The sequence below is a fragment of the Sceloporus occidentalis genome, unplaced genomic scaffold, assembly GCF_023333645.1.
Source record: "Sceloporus occidentalis isolate IW3139 unplaced genomic scaffold, rSceOcc1.0.p SCAF_3, whole genome shotgun sequence".
NCBI lineage: Eukaryota > Metazoa > Chordata > Lepidosauria > Squamata > Phrynosomatidae > Sceloporus > Sceloporus occidentalis.
In genome coordinates, this window is record NW_028316983.1 from 215,193,886 (window position 1) to 215,219,398 (window position 25,513).

The following is a 25,513-nucleotide window of genomic DNA, read 5'->3' on the forward strand; positions in this document are numbered from 1 at the left end:
ATTTAGCATTAAACATCACTCAATATATTGCTTTGAAAACATCAGTACCAATGTTACACCAAAACATCAAGTACCAAGCAAATTCAATTAATTAATTCATCTAATTAATCACCAGGTCTAACTTGACCCATCTTAACTAACTGGTCAAGTATTAAATAAATTCATTTTCTAGGATAACTTAAAAACACTGTCAGTCTGAATCTTCAAGAAAACACAAATATTAGCCTCAGCTTTGTACAAGTTATGGGCAAACATTTCTGGTGATTAGTTTTCATGGCAACATAAAGAATGAAAAACAAACAAACTAACAAACTTCAATATTAAAAATATTTAGAACATAGAATAAATTAATATATCTATAAGTTAGTAGTGCCATTATTTGCTCCATGTAATGGATAAGATTCCTTTTTACTTTTATTCCTCCTTTTTCTAGGGAGGAAATTATTTGGGAACATTTTGAGGGTGTTTTCCTTTTTTAGGCCATTTTCTGACTTTTTCAGGTGGATTTCCTTCACAATAAGAGAAAATGTGACAAGCGATACAATGAATAACTGTCCAGACAACAAGGACAATGAGTTACTGGTGACTGCTACCAGGAGTTATTACTTTTAAGAAGTAACTTTCCAAATCTGCCTTGGTTGGAAGTGCTTTTGAGGTTGGTTCTTGATTACTGTTGTCAAAAAGTCTCCCAAAAGATGTCCCCACACCACCTCACTATTTAGTTTCAGGGGGACCTTTTCATTCATTCATTCATTCATTCATTCATTCATTCATTTTCATGCATTTAAATTTAAAGGCACTTCAAGAACAGTGCCAGACTTTAAATTTTCTACAGGTTGTTTCTTTGCCTTGCTTGTTCCCCATTTTGTATTATTAGTATTGTTTTTAATCTTTGTTTTACAGTGCATCACATTTGAAGTCTTTACATGGAAAGCCAACAATACAAATTAGGAAACATTTCGTTATAAGTGCATCCTAGAGCCAGGGGGCCCTCCATGGCAATGTCATCTTCAATGTCCCCAAGACAATACCTACTATACTGTGACTTCTCTAGGAAGCACTTGGTCTGAATCTTCCAAAATGGTTACATGACATGTTGCTCCATTGTGAGGCATGATGTTATCCAAATGTGGCATAGGCATCCAAAATGCTACCAGAAATGCAGACAGATTTGTGGTTTAATTGGACTTAGTAGTTTGCTGCCTTATGGGCTCCATAGATACTATAAATGCAATTATTTCCACTCATCCTCCTGTGGTTGAGCAGTTATGTATCATAGTGGTTATTCACTACTACTGAAGCATGTATATAGCAGCAATTATTACCAAAAATGAAATAAGAAATGTGAAAAAGTGGATGGACAAGTTGAGCTGATAACTAATTTGGGATGGGTTTGTTGGCAATCTGTAGAGAGTAATTATATTGTATTATAACAATAATATTTGTCCTTATGGTTGTTGTTTTTAATATACACAGTCACAGCTAACTCCTTATTTTATTTTAAAGGGTATATCTAATCAAAATCAGCTGCCTAAATCTTTTCAGAAAAAACAACTACTACTTATGTTTCAGCAGACTCTTGATAATTTATTTTGAAACCAAATCCATCTCCTTCCTATGTCCCATCGCTAAAACAGTCATTGTGGCTTTTAAGCGACTAACCAAAAAATAGAATCAACCTATGGTCATGTGCATGCATGATGTACTATATAACAGAAACATAAGCTGCTTAAATAGAACTGCAGTCTTACCATCATGATTAGGGTTTCCCAACGTCCATGGTTCATCTGAATCAAAATGAGTATCTCCCCCAATTCCTGACCCTGGAAAGTATGCATGAGCCAAAAATCCTCCTTCCCCATCAAAGGGAGAGCTATCTCCATGAAAGCCTGATGCAAAAATGATAGTAATATCCACGTCCCTCTTGCCATTCTCCAGTTCAACGTAAGGAACTTCCTCAAATGTCAGAGGGGTTACATTCTGCCACACGTCAAAGGCACGGCGAATAGCTTTGCGGGTTTCTGCATCTCCTACTTTTGGAGTGACGTTCTTTATGCTGCAAATAAACACACAGAAAATAAAACAAGGATAACCTTAGGAAGGTCATTGCTTGCTTCTTTCTTAAACATAGTTTGACATAGTTCAGCAAGAGAAATATTCTTCAAACAAGCAAAAACCAGTTTTTATGAGAGAGATCTGTACAGTACTTTGAAGTGTTCAAATCTTCACATGCATTACCTGGTTGCAACCCTTACAATGACCTTAAGCTAAGTCAATATTATTATCTATGATATTACACATGGGTGGGGGGAATGGCTGAGATTGAGAGAAAGGAGGCCATCCAGTGAGTTCACAGCAGAGATGAGATTTGAATTATGAGTTTGGTTCAGCCTCTTAGCCATTAAGCTACACTTAATATCATGCTTTAAGCAAACTGATAAATGGTGGCAGAACTGATAGTTTCTGCTTTGGCCTTCATTTTCAGCAATTCATTCACTGGTATGGTATAGGTGATTGAATAATATTGACATCATGAGTTTTCAAAGTAAATGTTATATAAAATTAAATATTATTGTTATTATATATCAATATATTGTTGTTGTAACTACAATAACAATAACATAGATGTTAAAACTGTAATACATATCTACTTTAAAAATATCTGAATGTGAATGGAAATCCAGGCAGAGAACACCATATGTCATTTGAAGACTACAACCTTTAGAGTGAACTATGAATACTCATATTTATGAGAGCCACCATGGTGTGGTGATTTGAATGTTGGACTATGACTCTGGAGACTAGAATTTGATTCCCAGCTCGGCCATTAACCCCACTGGTTGACCTTGGGCAAATCACACTGTCTCAGCCTCAGGGGACAGCAATGGAAAACTTCCCCTGAACAAACCTTGCCAAGGAACCCCCTTTTAGCCTTAGGGTTGCTAAAAGTTGGCAATGACTCAAAGGCACAAACAACATATAAATACTTAATGGCAGGTCTGGACTAAGGTCATTTATTGTTTGGTTATTTATAGCCCACCTTTTTCCAGTCCAGGATTCAAGTTACAAAAGTTAAAATGGATGCAACTAATGTTCACTCCATTCAAAAGTTACAATATAATTAAAACATCAAGAGAATCAGAAATAGTTAAATGCATGACCGCTGAAAAGAAAAACAGCAAATATAGAAAATACAGCACATTATAATAGGCCCTTTCCCCCTGAGCAATCAGTCTTCAAAAACAAAAAGGCCTTCATCTGCCTATAGAAGGAAAGCAAGGTAGTCAACGGTCTAATCTCTCTAGGAAGGGAGTCCCATAACCTGGGAACAGTCACTAGGAAATGTAAAAAAAAATTTTTTTCAACAAGTGGTAGCTGAATCATCATATGAGAGTCAGTGCCAAATATGGCAGCAGCCATATTTAGGTGTTCACTTAGGATCTATGATGAGATCTATACATACAAATCCTTCCCCAACATCCCACTAAAGACCTTTGGATGCTGAGTGTAAATGTCTGGCTCAGAATCCCTTCCATGATCCAGAAATGTAGGCAACTGAAGTTCCCAATAGCAGTCAGGATTCCCCTACAGATCTTCATACTTAAGACACAACAATCTCCAACAGGGGTATCAGGAATGTCATCTGCATGCATGACTCAATTGCCCTCTTCACACATTCATGCAGAATGAGCCTTGTTTCAAGAAAGAAACCATTAGATGGAAGTACATCACTGAATTTTTCCTCTCTTCTTTTTTCCTCTCACTTTCTCATAGTTCCAAGTCTAGCAATGATGCCAACCTGGATGAAGGGATTACTTTTTTTTTTAAAAAAAGCAGAGGTTAAGAAAAAATTTGGTACACTCCTCTAAACTCCTTTTTTCCCCACTTGAAATTGCCCCGTCCACTTTATATGTGTTTTGTAGACCATGCTGAAGGTCTAGGCCTGTTACCATGATATGTATTTTGACAGTAATTGTGCAAATTTTCACAATATTAAACCCCACCTTATTTTTAACAGCCACCAATTATTTTTAAGGCTGGGTTGAAATTAACTCTCCAAATCAAATACAGACACCTCTGTCCTTTAAATAAATAGTTTGAACTTGATACTAAGGCCCGTTACAAATGGGTGTAAAGTACATCCTGGGGAAGTACTAGGCTTAGGGAAAGTGTGTGCCTTATGCACGCACCTAACCCTAATACATCCCCAGGACGTACAAAATGGTGGCGCCCATTCCACATGGGGGCCGCCATTACGACGTCATGAACGTGCCGCCTCCAAATGGGGCAGCGCGGATGTGACATCTTTGCGCTGCGTGAGGGCGCATAGAGCGCCCTTTCTGTGGTGCACGAAGGAGCTCCAAAATGGAGCTCCTTCCGCGATTTGCGTTGCTGGCGCAGCCTTTAGAAAGCTGCGCCAGCAACACAAGGGAGAAAGAGGCCAAGCAGCACCTTTCTCCTCCTCTCCGCCGTCACCGGGTGTCCTTGGGGCTTGAAGCTCCAAGGACACCCCTTTCCAGGCCGCGGGGAAGTGGCCTTTTGCCGCTTCCCTGCGGCCTGGAAAGCGGCGGATCGGGGCCCCAGAGGCTGTCATTCTGGCAGCTGAGGCCCCAATCTGGCGGGGAAAGGAGCACCTACAGGCTGACCCAAAGGGGCGGTCTGTAACACGCCTAAATGTCCAAAAAGAAGCCTATCGGAAATGGAAAGGACAACCCTACGAAGCTTCCCCTCTGTCAAATGGAGAATGCTGTCATATGTTTTCCATGACACAATGCTTACAAAGAGAAGCCAGGTATTCACAATGCAGTGTGAGCCACTTAGCCCTGCTGCTTACAACACTATCATATAAGGACAGGGAAAGGCAGGCCAGTGGAAGGGCAGAGGACTATAGTTTCTCTCTATGCCAGTATCAAAACCTCAGAAAACATAGTGTCAGCTTGGTATGGAAAAGTTCCACAAAATGGTTCTTCTTGTGTGGTCTGTGGGAACTCATATTATTATTCAGTGGTGCATGAAGGAGTGGATCTGCTACAGCCCTTACACCACTAGAATAACATAAGCACACAGGGAAGACATTTTTGGTTTAAACATAATATTGCCCCTGTGTTGGTTCTCCTGTATTCAAATTACGTTTTGAGGGAAAATCATAATTTCTGATGGATGTAACAAATATGAATTTAAAGAGTGGCTGGAAAAGTTACTCTTTTGGAGTAAGAAATGCTGGCTGGAGGATTCTGGGAATTCTAGTCTAAAAACAACAACTTTCTGAAGCTTCAAATGTAATCCAGGCTTCAAAAGGAATTGTGTGTGTGTGTGCAACATGTTATACAATGGTGATATATATATATATATATATATATATATATATATATATATAATCATAGAATCATAGAATCGGAAGAGACCACTAGGCCATCCAGTCCAACCCCCTCCAAATCAAAGCATCCCTGACAGATAGCCATCCAGCCTCTGTTTAAAGACCTCCAAGGAAGGAGACTCTATCACCTTCCAAGGGAGTGCATTCCATTGTCGAACAGCCCTTACTGTCAGGAAGTTCCTCCTAATGTTCAGGTGGAATCTCTTTTCCTGTAGCTTGCATCCATTGTTCCAGGTCCTGTTTTCTGGGGCAGCAGAAAACAAGCTTGCTCCCTCTTCAATATGACATCCTTTCAAATATTTAAACAGGGCTATCATATCACCTCTTAACCTTCTTTTCTCCAGGCTAAACATCCCCAGCTCCCTAAGTCGTTCCTCATAGGGCATGGTTTCCAGACCCGTCACCATTTTTGTCGCCCTCCTTTGGACACGCTCCAGTTTCTCAATGTCCTTTCTGAATTGTGGTGCCCAGAACTGGACACAATATTCTAGGTGGGGCCTGACCAGAGCAGAATACAGTGGCACTATTACTTCTCTTGATCTAGACACTATACTTCTATTGATGCAGCCTAAAATAGCATTGGGCTTTTTAGCTACCGCATCACACTGTTCACTCATGTTCAACTTGTGGTCTACTTGGACTCCTAGATCCCTTTCACACGTAGTTTCATTCAGCCAGGTGTCCCCCATCCTATATCTGTGCATTTTATTTTTTCGCCCTAAGTGCAATACCTTACATTTCTCTGTGTTGAATTTCATTTTGTTAGCTTTGGCCCAGCTTTCTAGTCTATTCAGGTCATTTTGAATCTTGATCCTGTCCTCTGGGGTATTAGCTATTCCCCCTAATTTGGTGTCATCTGCAAATTTGATAAGTATGCTCCCAATTCTGTCATCCAGGTCATTGATAAAGATGTTGAATAGCACTGGGCCCAGGACAGAGCCCTGTGGGACCCCACTGGTCACTTCTCTCCAGGATGAAAAGGAGCCATTGTTGAGCACCCTTTGGGTTCGGCCGGTCAACCAATTACAGATCCATGTAACAGTTCCTTTGTCTAGCCCACATTTTACAAGCTTGTTTGCAAGTATGTCATGGGAACCCTTGTCAAAGGCCTTAGTGAAATCAAGATATACTATATCCACAGCATTCCCTTCATCTACCAAGCTGGTAATTTTATCAAAGAAAGAGATTAGGTTTGTCTGGCATGACTTGTTTCTCTGAAACCCATGTTGACTTTTTGTGATTATGGCATTGCCTTCTAGATGTTCACAGACTCTCTGTTTAATGATCTGCTCCAGAATCTTTCCTAGTACTGATGTCAGACTAACTGGACAATAATTGTTGGGATCCTCTTTTTTCCCCTTTTTGAAGATGGGGACAACGTTTGCCCTCCGCCAGTCTGCTGGGATCTCTCCTGTTTTGCAGGAGTTTTCAAAGATTATTGCCAATGGCTCCGATATTACATTTGCCAGTTCTTTTAATACCCTTGGATGTAGCTCATCTGGTCCTGGAGACTTAAATTCATTTAGGTTAAATAGGTATTCCTGTACTATCTCTTTACTTATTCTGTGCTGAAATTCCCCTATTCTGTCCTCTGTTCCATTCTCCTCAGGTTGAGCACCCTTTGCCTTTTCTGAGAAGACTAAGGCAAAGAAGGTGTTGAGTAATTCTGCCTTTTCTCTGTCTTCTGTTAGCATTCTGCCATCTTCTCCACGCAGTGGCCCTACTAATTCTTTTTTCTTCCTTTTGCTGCGGACATATAAAAAAAAAAGCCGTTTTTATTGTTCTTAAGCTCTCTAGCAAGCCTGAGTTCATTCTGCGCTTTAGCTTTTCTGACTTTACCCCTGCACATGCCTGCTATTTCTTTGAATTCCTTTTTTGTGTTTCCCCCTTTTTCCATTTCTTATACATGTTCCGTTTCAAACTTAGCTCGGTTGAAAGTTTCTTAGTCATCCATCCTGGTTTCTTTAGACACCTCCCGTTTTTCTTTCTCACTGGAACTGTTTGAAATTGTGCCTTCAGTATCTTCCTTTTGAGAAACTCCCATCCGTCTTGAACTCATTTATCTTTTAGTATTTCTGACCATGGAATCGCCCTCAATACTTCTCTAAGTTTACTGAAATCCGCTCTCCTAAAGTCTAGGATGCGTATCTGACTATGCCTGGCTTCTCCTTTCCACTGTATTACAAACTCCAGGAGAACATGGTCACTTCCACCTAATGATCCCACTACTTGCACCCCATTAACCAAGTCATCCTTGTTGGTTAGGATCAGATCTAAAATAGCTGACCCCCTTGTTGCCTCTTCCACATTTTGGACCATGAAATTGTCTTCCAGGCAAGTGAGGAATTTGCTAGGCCTTGAGGATTTTGCTGAGTTTGACTTCCAGCAAATATCAGGATAGTTGAAGTCGCCCATCACTACTACATCTCTCCTTTCTGACTGTGTGGTCATCTGTTCTAGAAAGATATCATCCAATTCCTCAGTCTGACTTGGGGGTCTGTAGTAGACTCCCACCGTAACATCCTTGTTGTTTCCCTCCCCTTTGATTCTTATCCAGATGCTCTCCACCTGTCTTCCATGATTGATGTCCAGGATCTCTTCACTGGTGTAAATATCTCTGACATATAGTGCTATTCCTCCTCCTTTCTTGTTTGGCCTATTTCTCTTAAAAAGGTTATACCCCTCTATTTCCACATTCCAATCATGAGAATATATATATTTTCCAAATGTGATGCTTTATCAGAGTGGAAAATTTTCATGAATAAAAACTTGGGATGATTCATTTATGACATGTTATAAAACAGGACTAATTATAAAGCATCTCAAATTTCTTATAGCACGTATATGTTTATATAGCTCTTACACTGCATATTTTTGTTTGTTCATTTAACTCTGTTGTATGTTACCTAGCCATTCACAAGGGCTTATGGGAACATTAATTCCTTTGATGATCCCACTGAAAGATCAAGGTTCACATAAGATCCTTTATCACAACAGACCACCATATACTGTAATAACACATTGGGACTTGATTCCCCTGGGAGATGACTGGTGTTTAAAGTCAGTGTAACCTTCAGGAGGTAAATCAGGTTAGAAGTGCTAAGTGATAAAGTAATAAAGTCTGCCACAGTAGCCCAACAAATATTAATTCAGATGTCTGTATTATCTGAAGACTTTGGATGCCATCTAAAACTGGCTGCATATGAGGGAGGAATGGCTTCTACTAGCCCCAAGTAAGAGCAATAATGCCAAGGTAGCAAGTTCTACTACTTTCTGGAAATGTTTAAATGGGATGTTTGAACCTGGGGGGTGGGGGTGGGGAGTGAGGTAAAACTGTCTACAGCTAAGATCTCTGGACACCACCACCCCCATCTTTACTAAGTACTCCTAGTGGAAATATATTTGACACAGTACGTTGAACATTCTGGATACCTCTTAAACATTCTATATTGAGGAAGAAGAGATTGAACTAAGATCCCACAAGTGCTGCATGCAGCCTGCAGGCCAACGAGTGCCCATGCACAGAACAAATAAATAAGACTCTTAATGTGCCCACAGAATGTTATTTTATTTTATTTTAGTCAACTTACTGCAGAGAATGACAGAGATATCTGGAACTGGCCTGTACATTTTTGACACATGCTAAAAAATCTTAAAGGTGCATTGGAAGAAGCAACTGTCTCCAGGAGAAACTGGAGATTCAGTGAAGGCTTGAATATTCACAAACACACATACAAAGAGAAAGAGAAAAAAGGAGACGAGGGAAGCTGACTGACCTACAGCATAATACCTAGCATATTGATTTAATATGCACTGAATTGAAGGGAACTTAGCAGGAGTTAGAAAGACAGTCTTTATCAGACACAACAAATAAACTACTCTAAAGTCATCACTTACAAAGCCAAATTGACTTTAGTAAGGCCATGATTCCACGTAGAGTTTTAGCATCAATACCTAACAATGAATTACAGGCCAGTTAGCTGGAAAGCACCTAGATTGTGCAAACACTGTCAGTTTAGTAGAACAATACTACTAGCAAAGATTTTTTTTAAAACTACTTGGATTGGGGTGACCTTTCTTCTAGTAACTGATTCCTTGTCTTGAGACTAAAAATGCTGTCCTTCAGTAGAGGAGATTTTATAAGCATAAAAAAGTGACATTTTGATACATGAACTCTAATAGTAATAACACAAGAGCACAATTTTAAGCATATACACAATTTTGTGTGATAGATGAGCCTGCCTTGTTGATGACAGATGGAGGGAAGGCTGAATTGGAGAAATACATAGCTTTGTGCCATTTTCAATAAACAAGTAAATTGTTAAGTAGTCCCTTTCTGTCAGTTCTGCCCTTCCGTCTGAAATGCTATTCTTCCAGGACATCCACAGTCATCTATCTATTCTTTCTACACATACACACACACACACACACACACACACACACACACGCAGACACACACTTGTGACAACAAGCACTGCTTTCAATTTAGTAACTGCTTTTAACAGCCATTCCTATGGCACAGAGGAAATAAAATTTGCTTCATGGTAAATATCTATCACTGTTAAACAACTTGTACAGATTCTACACTACACAACCATAACCACACATGAAGAAAGGTTTTCTGTTTCTTCCTTCGTACTCTAATATTTTCCTTTATGTGCCTGGCTGACTTTTTAAGATATTCAGGGGAAGATTTTCTTTCCAACCCACCTCCTTCACATGTGTTTTGTAAAAATATGACAGACAGCCTTCTTGGTAGTTGCTCCCAAATTGTGGAATTTCCTCTCATGGGAGGCTTGGTTGGATCCTATCCGTTCACTTTTTTTTTTTTTGACAGATACACTTTATTTTACTTTATTTTTAAAATTAAGCCAACCTTTAACACTTAAAATACTGTGGAAGAACAGTCTTTGAAAGAAGTCCATTTTATCCTTTTTACTATGTTTTTATGTGTTTTGGTTTTTCAAATAATTTAGTGTTTTTCACCCAACTGTTTGATGGTTTCTTGACATTTACATCAAATAGGTGCTAGCGTATGCTGCTTTACATTGGTGTAAGCTACCATATACAGTGCACCCTTTTTTTATGCTGGGATCCGTTCCGGACCCCCCCCCCCCGCATAAAAAATGCATATGTTCAAGCCCCATTGCAAGTAATGGGACTTGTGTATGTGGCAGCGGCAGCATGGCAGTGTGCACGCGCCACGGGCATGCACCCCATTAATCTAAATGTTGAAAGCCGTGTATAGTGCATCCATGTATGATGTGGCTGCACTGTATACTCAACTATAAGTCAAAAAAATTATGCCTAAAAATGGACTCAAAAATCATGGATTTACTTATATATGGGACAGTAAGTTAATACTGCCGATAAAGTACCTAAAAGAAGTGCCCAATCTTCCTTCATAGCCAGAGTTCTTTAAACAGCTCCCCGTTTGAGTCCCCATGTGCACGCTCCTCTGTGTGTGTGTGTGTGTGTGTGAGAGAGAGAGAGAGAGAGAGAGAGGGGGGGGGATCCCTCAGCCTTCCTTTTCAGCCAGAGCTAACAAACAGCTACTGAGACGAGAGAGTTTGGCTCCCTGTTTGAGTCCCTGCATGCTCTCCTGTCTCTCTCTCTGTGCCTTATCCCTTGGTCTTCCTTTGTAGCCAGAGCTAGCAAACAGATGGCAAGGCAAGGGAGAAAGAGAGAGTATGCCGAGGCTTGTACCCCATTTTGCAAGCCATGCGCCTTGGAAATCCTGTGGGTGCAAGTAAGAGAGAGAGAGAGAGAGAGAGGTCTGTACCCTGTTTTGCAAGCCACAAACCTTAGAAATGCTGGGGATGAAGGGAAGAGAGAGATGTTTATACCCCGCTTTGCAAGCCATGAGCTTTGGAAATCCTGGTGGTAAAGGGACGGGGGAGGGAGAGAAAATGTGCGTGTGCGTGCCGAAGTTTGTTTCCTCATCTTCCATGCCGAGACTGTGACCCTTGGGAGAGGTTCAGTATCGGTTTTACTGAACGCCCACTACTGACGTGAAGACAAAGTCAAACATGGAAACAAATTGAATAGGATTATAATAGATATGTATTGACTTTTTTCTCTCTCTACACACAAAATAACAATTAATAGAGTCAATACTTTTGCTAGATCCATAAAATTATTTACTGATTATTATAATTATATTTTACATTATTAAATAAATATAAAATAATATGATTTCATAATAATAGTAATAATAATAATATAACAATACATCAAATTTAAATGTACTTTATCAAGTCAAATATTCAATAATTAATATATCCATCTATTTATCAATATATCTTTCATCAATATGTAATGATTATTATTAGTTATTCTTTTTCTAATCTATCAATATTATAGCAAGTAGACCAGGGACTTTATCAGACACATTTTCCCCCCATTATGGGCACGGGAAGGGGACACTTGGGGCCACGCAAGTCCAAGAAAAAACACATTTTACTGCACCCCAAAGTGTCTTCAAAACACTTTGGCTTGAATGGAAGACTTGTGACCGAGGCAAAGGACACACCTCAGCACTGAATGAGAATGGCTTGGTGCCAGGCGATGGAATGGGCCTATTTTGATGACATTTGGGGTGCAATAAAATGTGTTTTTTTCTTGGACTCGCATGGCCCCAAGCATGCCCTTCCTGTGCCCATAACGGGGGGAAAAATATGTCCGATAAGGTCCAAAGTCTATGAAAGCATATGCTACAACTTCCTTTGCATAATTAGTCTCAAATTTGCTATAAGATACCATGGCATACTGATATTAATATTTGATGATCCAAAATACAGTTTATTAGTCGGTGGTCCATCTTCCCCATTCAGTTCTTAAAGATGTATTAAAATTTGAATGCCTTTTGCTAGTTCATTATCATCTTAGGCACTAATGTTCTTCTTACTCTGCAATGGTATGCATAGCATAAAGAAGTTCAGTGCATGTACCTGTGCCCAGAAGTGATGACCAAAACTATGTAAGCACATGCACAGGGATTTTGTGATGTAATCACACATTATTGTTGCATGCCTTCAAGTTGCTTCCAACTTATGGTTACCCTGATGTTTTTTCTTAGCAAGATCTGAACACAGGGGGGTTCCCATTGCCTTCCTCTGGGACTAAGAGTGTGACTTGCCCAAGATCACCTGGTGGGTTCCCATTGCTGATCAGGAATTTGAACCCTGGGCCTCAGGAGTCCTAGTCCAACACTCTAACCAATACATCACTTTAGCTCAATCTTAAATTACCACAATCCAAATGCTAGGAATGTATCCCATTACCCCTCTAATCTAATAAAAATCATGCAGTTATGTCAGCATGCTCCTTTCTACACTTCATGTTAAAAACTGAAGAACTAGAGGCAAATATACCATCACCTATTTTTTGTCGCTTTCCTGTTCAACACTGCTGAGCCAATCTGGAGAACATAAAATGCTTGCTCATTCACCTGCAACATTTTACTTTGAATTTCATAATCAAACTTGTTTGAAGACATGTAAAAGAATGCAAGTAATATTCCATCTGTAATTTGGGAGGGATGCCTGCTAAACTGAAATCTTGGTGGGTTTTTTTTTTCTGCAGTATGACAAACCAGTATGAGCTGAAAATAGACACACTGTGGACTGTGGATCTAAGAAACTTATACTGTAGACTGCACCTGGGGCAGGGTGAGGAGATAGTTTGCTAAGCATCACTGAATGTAAGTATGTCAACATTGTTAGGGCATGAAAATAAAAGATGCATAGTTCTTTTAACAATTATCTAGTTTGCCCAGGAGGAAATAATTCTGAAGAGAAAGAAGAAAACAGGTCACATGTATCTGACACATGCTCGTGAGAACCTGCTGCCTTTATCATGCCTTAGGAAAGCAGTTCCTGTCACTGTCAATAGAAGGGATGAAACTTCATTTATTCATTTCATTGACTGGAGCAGTAGGCTTCCTTCAAGACCCAATCAAGAAATGCACTGGGTAATCATTACAGAGGAGCTTTTAAACTGACATGTAGGGAAATGTTGGCAGGAACTAAGAAGCATCTGGTTCAGGGTAACTCATCCCTTAAAAAGGGGAGATCTGAATTGCCCTCAAACTGAGTACAAGATAGAAGATGACACCAAGCATGCAGAGGGAACAAAGAGCCAAGCAGTTAAAAGTACCATAGAAAAACTATTCAACAAAGAAAGGAGGGGGGAGGGAAGGAAGATACTTTGAGAAGGAATGTTGTAAATAGCACACTGATACCAAAGCCTAATAGCCTTGATGAATGAAATATTAAGTTCGTGGTATTAGGAAGGTGATGCCAAGAGAGGAGATTGTAGGGGTCAACTAGTGCCATCTTCCACCACCACCACCACCCCTGTAAGCCACACCAGCCTGAAAATTGGCCACTGCATGGCTGCAAATGAAACTGAGGGCAGTGTATGGTATCTGCTTGTGGTTGTTCAAAGCCCATTTTCATGGGTTTGGAGGAGGGGTTGGAAGATTCTAGCTCTGCTTGGAAGCCTCCAGAACTGGATATTTTCCATTTGGAAACTAACCCACTCAGGAAGCTACCTTTGACCACCAGATTAGAGTTTCTTCATCCTTGTTTAGAAGAAGTAAATAAGTTCCATTGATTATTAAAGTTACAGCAGACTTCTATCTCATAATAATAGTTGTCAGTGGTCGTACAATGAGAAAAGACTGCTGCATTGCTTATGGGGTATTTGAAATCATAAAAACTGGCTTCTATAAGGAACCAAATATTAGACTACATGAAGCATTATTTTGATCCAGCAGAATAAACAGCCCACATTTTATGAGGCAAGTCTGCATCTCAGTTAAAGAAATGCTCCCAAATTCTCAACACTTGAAGACCTGCTATTGAATTCTCTTTAAATAATTGATCACACCCGTTAAGACGTCAGTTCTGTACAAAATAAAGTCAAAATGCAGGGACAATTTTACTTGCTGGAATTATGGGCACAGAGAAAAAATAATATCAGGCAAAAGGACTGAAGCTGAGTTAAAAATGCTCCAAAAGTCTATGTCATTAATCGCATTAATGCATTATCTGGTAAAAAGATATAGAGGAAGGGAGTTTTCCAGATGTGCATACAAAAGAATTTACAGTGCAAATCTCTGTAAATTCTGTAGCATTTTATCTCAAACAAAGCAACTGGCAACAAATTGACAATGGAATCCGACGTTGGTAAGTGCACACTGGGAACAAATCCTAGCTTGGTTTGAAATTAATCAGTGAATATGTCATCAGAATCATTGTGGATATTTATCAAAACAGAAGACAGCAAAGAAGAAGAAAAAGAAACTGCTAGGAAAGGGGATGAGCAAGGGGGAAACCACCTATATAAGACTATTATCATGGTTTACTGTGAGACTGCGGCGATTATTCCTTTATTTATTTAAAATATTTACACCCTGCCCTTCAGCTACAAAGCCTCCAAAGTGGTTTAAAAATCATTCATTTGACAGTTTCCTGCCTCCAAGCTTACAATCTAAATGAGAAAGGGCACACAAGGAAAAGTGGATGATGGTGAGGGAAGGGATTATGTCCAGTAGATGCTGGCTTCAATTATCCTTCAGAGGCCAGGACAATGGCAGCTGGAACATGGAGGGAAGAGCTCTCACCATTCACTGGGGTTAAGACATGATGGAGTGATGCTTGGCTGCTCTTTTCTCTAATGGCACTTGGAACATGAAGGGAAGGGCTCTCACCAGCCACAGCAACCCATACATGATGGAGCTATGACTGGCTGCTCCTCAGAGGCTAGAGAAATGGCAGTTGAAATATGGTGGAAGAGACTCTCACCAGCTCCTGGGGCCAAGACATGTGCATGGTTGCTCTTCTCTCCTTATGTGGCAGAGTAATGGCAATTGAAATATGGAGGTCAGGAGTTAGCTCCACATTGGACTATGACTCTGGAGAACAAGAACTTTATCACACAGGGCTCCAGCACGGACGGAGAACGATCCAAAAGAAGCCTGGGAGGGAACAGAATGAGTGGGGGGCGCATTTTATCACACACACGTCCCTCACTCTTTCCGTTCCCCTCTCTTCCGCTCCCAATCCATCCCCAGAGGAGATTGAACAGTTATAAAAAATTGCCCCCTCTGGAACAGAAGGGGAATGGATGGGGAATGGAATGGAACAGAATGAGTGAGGGACTTATGTGTGCAGTAAAATGCATCCCCCACTTGTTCCTTTCCATTCTGAGAGCAGTTCTGTGCAATACAGTTCCAGGATTTGATTCATCAATCAGCCCTGGAAACCCACTGGCTGACCCTGGGCAAATAGCATGCTCTCATCCTCAGGGGAAGGCAATGGCAAACCTTCTCTGAACAAATCTTGCCAAGCAAACCCCATGATTGGTTCACCTTAGGGTAGCTGTAAGTCGGAAATTACTTGAAAGCACACAAAAACAACAAATTATATGTAAAACATAATAATGTTCCTTATTTGCTTAACTGACCTAACTTTTAGGACTGTTGCAAGGGTTACAACAGTTAACCCTTGGGGGGTTGGGGTGGGTGGGTTCAGGGTTTGGTCTGTATATTTTAATCTTGTAAGCTGCCTCGATTGCATTTTGTAGAGAGGCAGGATATAAATAAAAATTTATTATTATTATTATTATTATTATTATTATTATTATTATTATTATTGACAGTGTACAAAAAGCCCTTTGAGTACTTCAAGTGTGGTATGTAAGTAAACACTTTAGTTTATTCTATTGCTAAGGAGCTAGGTTATCAAAATTTGTAAATGGGCATTGATCAAATAAAGGGAGGAAGCAAATTAAAAAAAAATCAAATATATAGATTTTAATAACAGCAATTCAGTTTAGCCTTCTTCAAGGAAGAGATTTAAGAATCTATTATAAAATAAAATGAACAAATTATCTGGCTATGATAATAATCAAAAACTGAGCAAAAAATGAAAAAGGATTTCATTATTTATGTTCCCGCATTGTACTAAGAAATACCCTGTGAAATAAGAACATAATACAGTAGAGTCTCGATTATCCAACCTTCGATTATCCAACATTCCGGATTATCCAACGTCGCTGCTCAGTGATTTCTTTACATTTTCAGAGGACGGAACTGTTTATACAGTACATATTGTACATCACAATGTTGCTCAGTGATTTCTTTACATTTTTAGAGGACTGTTTATACATTACAATGTTATTCCTATAACATTACTGCAACGTTACTTTTACTGTTACTGCAATAAAACTTCAATACGTTTGCAATTCATAGTGATTTCAAGCCTTTTCTTGGACGCTCCGGATTATCCAACATTTTCGGCTATCCAACTATCAGCCCGCCCGATGTTGGATAATCGAGACTCTACTGTATATTCAAAATAAAGGAAAACATTTTCTACACTAGAGAATAATTGATGTGTGGAATCTACTATCCTGTAAAGCTAGTAAAGCCACTAATATAATTGGGTTAAAAAGAAGACAAGTCACATTTACAAATTCAGTCGATGGTGAGGAATTAAGAAAATCAAAGGATTACCATATTTTATGTTAATTAAAGACTGACTATTCTAAAAGTCTAGATGTTGTTCAAGTCATATTGCTCATCCATAAACTGGTGCATAGTCTGCCTCTGTTATACCTGTCTTACCATAATTGAGTAATTAGATATAAAGAGGTGACACCACCTATATGTTTCAGCAGTTTCTCCAGACCCCACCTCTTGATTTAGCTTTAGTAAATCTACTCTAGATGGGATTTGAAATTAGACTCAGCCTTTGGTTTTCTCATAATTTTAATGAACTTGATGCAATTCATGTCATTTAGCATGAATAATAAATTATGCCTATTTTATCTAGGTAAACAATGCACAGTGAGCCACATTTCACAAAAGAAAGTTTTATAAAGCAATTTTATTAATCTCACCCTGATATAAATCAGTCGTAACTTAAATGTGGAATCAGTATGACCAAGGCCTCAATAATGTTGCCAAATAAATTAGTAATATGGGGGGGGGGGGGGCACACCAACTATGATTCAGGCATGGTGATAAACATTATTTACTCTACCCATGCCACAGTGTATACTCAATGGCAGACTGTGACTGGCTGCTATATAATTTGTGAAGTTTTTTCTTTGTTCTTAATTGACTATGGCTATATCTATATGACTTCAAGATTGTGGACTTTTATATGAGTTCACTAAGAACCCCAACACAGACACAGACACACACCTTTTCCTTGTGCAAAAGGACAACTCCATGGTTGGAAACACTATTTCAGAACTATTTTAAAGTATCCACCAATGTCAAGAAATGAATGAAATGACATGTACTCTTCTGTGTTAAGTGTACAAAGAGGCTTTATGAGTTAAGGTAATACTAACTTAAAATTTAGTCTATTAAAATTTGAAATCTGGTTCAGTATAAATATTAGTTTACAGACATTAGTATTGTTCATTAATTAGGTAAACACCTATTCAAAATAGGACTACTGAATATACTTGCTGAACTTGTGAGTTCAGATCATTCTTGACCTCAAACTGGATGACCAACTCCTTCTATATAAGGAAATTTATTTCAATGATAGCAAAGTGAGAAACTGATGGATACAGCGTTGGATGAAATGATTTATTTGTAATCATACTGTATGTAGAGAGGATTGCTGACCTTTACATCATAGAATTATTTAGGATGCACATTGGCTGAAAAAGAAAATTATGTAATATATTACCTTAAGCACAGTCATGACCTGCATTCCTAAAAAACCTTATGACCAGATTACGACACACGTTACCCTGCAATGGGTCATTAGGCACCCCCAAGTATGAACTCCTTGTTCCTCTGCTTTCCTGCAGAAGACTTGATATCCATTTCACTGGGGAGATGAAACAATTCCATAAGATTACAGGGAACATGTACTTCTCTTGTTGCAACAGCTTCCAATGCTACCAGGTTACTTCAAGGCATAATTCAATGTGCTAGTTATGACCTACAAGAGCTCTATACAGCTTGGGTCCAGACTATTTGAATGAGAATAGATCCCTGTATTAGCCCACCTCATTTTTAAGATCCTTGCGGGAGGGCTTTCTTTCAGTCCCACCACAGTCACAGGGACATTTGATGAAGACATTTGAGGACCTTGGTGGCTGCTTCAAGGTTGAGGAACTCTGTCCCATAGAAAACTAGGTTACTCATCCCCAATGCTTTCCTCCCCTCTACTGGCAGACAAAGACTTATTTATTGAGACTGGGTTTTGGCCATTAACTGGATGTTTCAAAATAGTTTTTTAATGGGGTGTATGTGCACTGTACTTTTATTTTCATGTTTTAAATGCTTTTAAGATACTAAGAGTTTTTTTTAAAGGATAATTTGTTTAATTGTTGTTTTTTAAACTTTTTATCATGAATATAGTGCTTTTCATGTCCTGTTTTTTTAATGTATACTTGAGCTGCTTTGGACCCAATATTCAGAGAAGGGCTGGTTATAAATAAAAAGTGCAGTTTATAAAGAGATTTCTCTCTCCACTGAAATGATTAGAGACGCCTGCTCATGCAGGTGCATCATGTGAACACTGGAAGAAATTCACATACTGGAACAATTAACAACATAATCTGTTCCTGTTGTTTACATATTAATTTACATATTTATACTTTTGGTAAAAAAAAAAACTCCCTCAGAAGTTTTTAGACACCACTTAAGGAGGTGAATCTTAATCATGCTAAATGTGAATGAACATCTCTCAAGAAGCCCGTCAGTTAGCATGTAGACGTTTAATCACTCCACTGCCAGCTTCTCTTTTCAAGAAGCTTCCAGTTTCAGAGGGGACATGGGGAATCACTATTCAAAAGCAAGAAATAATAGGAAGCCTTACTAAACACAAGAAGGAAACACAGAAAAAAATGGGTCTATAAATTCCAGTTCCTGGAGAATGTCACGTTAAAGTGATTCTTTAAAAAATCCTTTTAGTTCACAGTACTTTCAGATCAATATGTACTTAAGAGCATTTTCTCTGCTGATGCATAGTTACTTTTCTGAATCTAGGCTATAGTTGTTCCCTATAGTTAGTTGCAACACCTTAAAGAATGCACAGGTGTTTGTATGGGCACATCAATGTTTCTTGCCATATTTAAATGTGTGATTCCTACAACCCATATGGAATAGCAGAACACTGCACTAGGACTGGGGAGATCTGGGTTCAAATTCTAACTCTGCTATGAAAGTCATTAGGGGATCCTGTGCTAGTCAGTGTTCATCTTACGCTAACAGGCAGATTTGCTGTGATGATCAAGTACCTGCCAGTCACTGAGGAAAAGGTATCATCTGGCTACTGAAGAAAAAGTGCCTGCTGGTCAGTGAACAAAAAATGCCAAATATATACCAGTGGCATCAGTAAGGAGGTACGAGGAGTTCAGCCTGCACTAGGTGACACCCTAGAAGAGGCTTGACACCCAGTTGGGCCCTCCTCCTGCTGCAGAGTGAAGAGGCTCAAGCATGTCCTCCCACCTTTGCTACAGCAGTGGAGGCCTCCTCATGAGGAAACCTCTGGCATCATGGAGAAGGAGAGGTCCAAGCACAAGGAAACCATCACTACCACCCACCCCTGTGCTGCAGCACCTGCACTAGGTGACACCAGGGGTAGGGACGCCACTGATAAATGTTATTAATATTAATATCATGTGAAATACTAATAAAATGTGATTTCATGTGTACCTCTTAAAGCAGGGGTAGACAAGCTAATGCCTTCAGAGGTCTTGAAATAAAGGCCTCATAAGTCAGTATGGCCAATTGTCAGGAATGACAGGTAAGGCACCAGATCTGAACTGATCTTGGACGCCATATGGAGCCAGCCCCAGTTACTACTTTGATGGGAGACTTACTATGAAGTGCTGTAGACAATATTTCAGAGCAAGGAACTGACAAAACTACTTCTGAACACTCCTTACCTAAGGAAACCCTATGAAATTCATGGAGTCATTGTAAGTCAGCAGAAGACCTGAAGGCACATATCCACAATACAAAACAATTGGAAGGCAGTAGGATGCCCAGACATCTGGCATCACAGCTATTACTCTGTGGTATCCATTTAAAAAGAGAATTTCACTTACATACACACATAGACACTTATGGAAAGGCAAGGAAAATGATTTGTCAGCAACTTGCCAATTTTTAATCAATCTAAATTCTACTTTGGCATAGACCTGAAGGCACCTGAGTACAAAAAGCACCCTTTGCCAAAAACCTAATCAGTGTATTTAAATTAGGCCTCCCACCCTCATCTTTTCTGAGCAATTTACCCAGAAAAAAAATTGCCAAGGGGTTGAACAATGCTTATAAAGGTTTATAGGGAGACAAGACGTTAATTTGCTACTGAAAGCCTCAAAGAACACTTTAGATAATCACAGACCATTTGAATTCCAGAAAACCATTTGTTGCTTTAGCAGCACAGGAGCACTTTCTCCCAAGATACTCAAATCAATATTTTCAAGCTACATATCAACATTTTGTTGTTGAAAAATAATATGTGTACAACTCAGCTGCACTTTTAAAGAATGCTGAGCACTTGCAGATGAAAGGGTCTCAGTTTTGCTTTCATTACCTGTAAGTGATATGTTTGTGTTGCCACTTCTGTCCTGTTAATGCATACCGCTTTCGACGAATGTTAAATCGAGAGTTCCCTCTCATCTGATCAGGCACTCCACAACGAGGCTTCTTCATCCAGCTTTAAATTTAAAAAAAGGAAAAGCATAGAAAAAAATCAGAAGCACACAATGGCAATCCTTTGATATTTTTGACAAACATGCCCATAGAATGGACAAATGACCACACCTCTTCTCTTCCTTCTCAGAAGGTATAAATCTCCATCCCTCTTTATAACCCCTGGTAAACAGGGCAGTCAAAAATCAACATACATATATATATATATATTGGGTTTTTTAAAAATGTTTTTTAAAAATGAGCTTTGAACATTTTCCTTTAAAAATTATTAAAATTGGTTAAAACATTTTTCTTAAATCAATTAGTGAAAAAGGGAATAAATTAAATATAATCTTGTGAATACTGGAGATGGGTGGTAACCTGATCAGTCATTTTGAAGGTGGTGTTCCATCTTCTTCAGTCTTTCGTTCATATTGATATGAAAGTCTTTCTCTCCTTGCCTTGCCACATCGGTGAGGGCAAGGACAGAGAAGGTCAATTTGGGGAGATCGACAAGAAGAGGTCTGGATATAAATGAAGGGAATACCCTATTTTTGATGTACTGAAAATAAATCTGAAAACAATTCAGAATAATTGTTTGTCATGTACATAGCTTCTAATGAAACCAACTTCTCTGAATATGTACTAGGATATATTAAACAATAATGTGCTTCTACTATAAGTGGTAATTAAAATCTCCCTCACTAGAAGCTAAAACTGTGATTTAAATCATTACAATGGAATCCACCAGAGAAGCAGTTCAAATCATGATAGAAAATCATGATTTAAGTCATTTTGTTATAAACCAGTTCATGCTTGCTGGTAAACACTGAGAAACAGCAAGTCCTAGTAGAAGGCATATTGATGAGGAGTCAGGAAGGGAGAAATAGATTGGTAGGTTGGGTTGCCACTTATTCATATATCAGAAGTTCTGTACAAAATAAACATAAAACCTATGGTGGGTAAAATCTGGCCATTTTATTAGATTCCTCATCAAAGTTCAATTAGGCTCTCTTCAGTTTCCAAAGTAATTTGTTTGAAGGGAAAAGTGGCAGTGTAAGGCAACAGCAAGAATGATTTTTAAAGTTAAAACTGCAAACCTTCCAGAAATGGAAGCTGCTTCATGGAACAGAGGAAACTACTTCATACCAAGTCAAACCATGTGTTAGCCCAGATTTTTTTTACCCTGATTTCCAGCAACTCTCCAAAGTTCCACACAGGAAGACATTCATTCATTCATTCATTCACTCATTTAAGTTTTCTGTTGCTAATCATTTCTAGAGAAGCCAGTAGTTGGCACCTTTTCTATGCCAATCAGGGTGTTCTACACTGAGCTACATCCATTACTTAGCTCCATTAGAAAAACATCATGCATCTTGGATGTGTGAGTGAAAAATTCTCATTCTACTTTATTCTGTTTCATGGGATGGCTATGGTGTACAACCCAATGTATGGTTTAACTTTGTGAATTTCAAAAATGGCATATGGGTAATCTGCTACAATATTTTCTCCCTTATGATTGCCAAGGATTGAAACACCATGTGTAGAGTAGGGAACATGATACAATGCCTCCCGTCATTTTTACTACACATTATTACCAGTAAACCATTTTACTCTCACAAAATTAATGGGTTGGAGTTGGGTAAATGTAATTGAAAACTCCAACAAATATATATTTGTTTGATTCAATGCTCTCTCTCTCTCTCTCTCTCTCTCTCACACACACACACACACACACACACAGAAGGCAGAATGGCAGATTGGGTGATTTTGGTAGAACAGATAATTTGGGACAATCAAAATCTCATAATTTAGATTTTTTTTGTAAATCTACACTCTAAAAATAAAATTTCTTAACAAAAATAGGTTTTAAAACTATTAGACATTAGTTACCTGTTTTTCATGTGGTCTGTAATCATTTTACAAGCATCACATGATCAGAAACCCAGGTTATGTGTACATGTGTGCTTTCAAGTGACCTGTTGACTTATGGTGGCCCCATTACTTTCATATGGTTTTCCCAGGCAAGGAATACTCAGAGGTTGTTCTGTCAGTTTCTTCCTCTAAAATATAGGCTACAGCATCTGGTATTCACTGGTGGTCTCCCATCAAAGTATTAACCTGATCTGACCCTGCTTTTCTTCCAAGATTGGATGGGATCTGGTGTCTTCAATGCATTATTTAATTTTGTGCCAGTGAAACTGTAAATGGCTGTGGTGTCTGTATTTTGCTGACTTAAAATGCCCTAGTTTTAGGAAGCGAATTATCATTTCCAGTAGTCATTCATGAACATTCACATGCAGATAAACTACTATTGATTTAATTAGTCTAATTTCACATTTTAGATACAATCCAGAACAGAGTTAGGAGATATAATTGATTTTCCTTTGGCTAAAATAAGTCAAAGTTTCTGCTGAATTGTGGCTGTTATGGTTAGGAACCCTCCCTGTTTCAAGCCATTTTGTCTATATAAGCTTCATTTCATTTCTCTCAAATCCCAAAAACTACCCTGCTATACAGGAGGTTCTTGATGGTTTCATCTAATAAGAGCAATAGCCCTAAGATAGTTTCCCAGTGAAATGTGATCTTTTATATTTAAACCATTGAAAAACTGGGCAAAAACTTTTCAGGAAAGACCCAAATATCCCCACCCCACCCATGGGGTGATATTATTCACATGGAAAATGCCTCTACAACAGAGTGCTATAATAAAATGGGATATACACGCGAATCAGACTTCACTGTGGATACACACAGAAATAAGGCTGTTGAACTAGGAGATCAGAGAGCCACTGTTCAAGAATCACTGAAAAATTCAACAACATTTGCAAGTTCTGACTTAACTTCAAAATTCTGTTTGATCATTGGCATTCCCCCAAAGGTCAGTGAAGCTGGGGACTATAGGGGTGTATCCCCACTACACAATTAAAGCAATTTGAGGCCACTTTAACTGCCATTGCTCTATTCTATAGCATCCTGGAATGTGAAGTTGGTGAGGTATTCAGCCTGGTCTAACAAAGAGCTCTGGTGCCTCATCGAACTACAAATCCCAGGATTGTCTTGGATAGAGTCATGGCAGTTAAAGTAATGTCAAACTGTTTTAATTCTGCAGAGTGCATATATACCCTTTATTATTTTTGTTGCTTTGTTAGTATATGGAAAGCTCACTCATTTGATCTGTCTATAATTTACTTCACTAAATTTATTATAAAATCATTAGACTAGAAAGAACCAGAAAGACATCAAGGCACAATATAAAAACTTGTTCTTCATTTTTAGTAGAACATAATCTGGACAAAGTGGACTATTTTTAAAGAATGGTTTAAATATAAAGGATTATGTTTCGTGCTGGAGAAAGAAACACATTTAATGGAAACAGTTATCAATGCCCTATTTTATTCCATGTTGTCTGGGGGCTACAGTAACATTTATTGAATGTACACTAATTAGAGGGAATTGGGCTAGGTTACAAGACCAGCCCTTATTCAGGTTATTAAATTTAAATACCCTTAGCAAAAGGTATAGTTGAATTTATCCATTCAGCAATTTGCTTACCATGGCTACTGTACGAAGAATTACAAACTATCATATATACTCAACTAAAAGTCGAAAAATTTATGCCCCAAAATGAACTCCAAAATCCTGGGTAGACTTATGGAAGGGTCAATGAGTTAATGCTAATAAATTTTGTGAAAGAAGAAGTGCCCACCTTCCTCTGTAGCCTTGTAACAGCTCCTTGTTTGAAGCCCCAGCGCTGCTCTCCTCTCCTCCTCTCCCCCTCTATCAGTGTGTGTGTGTGTGTGTGTGTGTGTGTGTGTGTGTTTCCCTCTCTGCTTTCCCGCGCAGCCAGACCTAACAAGTTGCTGTTAGGAAAGGAACATGCCCTGGCTTGTACCCCGTTTTGCCTGGAAGCCCTGGGGGTGAAAGGGAGAGAGAAAGGTTTGTCCTCCATTTCTTCTAGCTATGAGCCTTGGGAGTCTTGGGGGTGAAAAGCAGAGAGACAGTGGGGTCTGTCCTCCTTTTCACAAGCCATGTGCCTTGGAGATTATTTTGGTAAGGGGAAGTGTGTGTGTGTGTGCGCGCGCGCACATGCATGCTGAGGTTTGTTTCCCCTTTTCCATGCTGAGACTGATGCTTGGGAGAAGTCCAGAGAGTGAGATATAGAGAGGGAAGTGGTGCTTTGTTCCCCCCCCCTCCTTTAGATCTTTTGTAACATCCTCCAGTGTTTGCCCCTCGACTTATCCACGGGTCATATCAAAATCCATGATTTTGGATCCAAAAACTACCCTCGACTTATACATGAGGTCGACTTATACATGAGTATATACGTTAGCTCTAAACATTCAGTTTGTGCTTTGATTTATCAACCTCTCCTTCTTATGCAACAAGGCAAATCACACACATATAGAAAGAGGGAGATAACTGGGATTGTTTATCAAAGAAAAATGTCCTAAATCCAG

At 39.0% G+C, this 25,513-nt stretch overlaps 1 protein-coding gene across 3 annotated transcripts in view; it reads right to left on the reverse strand.

The window, feature by feature from the left end:
- MMP16 (matrix metallopeptidase 16) overlaps nucleotides 1-25,513 on the reverse strand; it is a 234,511-nt gene that overhangs the window by 90,111 nt on the left and 118,887 nt on the right. For all 3 annotated transcript variants that reach the window (XM_089517581.1, XM_089517580.1, XM_089517582.1), the window contains exons 3-4: nucleotides 20,956-21,078; nucleotides 1,752-2,056 (exon numbers count right to left, since the gene is read on the reverse strand). In XM_089517581.1, the coding sequence (XP_089373707.1) occupies nucleotides 1,752-2,056; nucleotides 20,956-21,078 (428 nt within the window). The remainder of the gene's footprint in view (nucleotides 1-1,751; nucleotides 2,057-20,955; nucleotides 21,079-25,513) is intronic.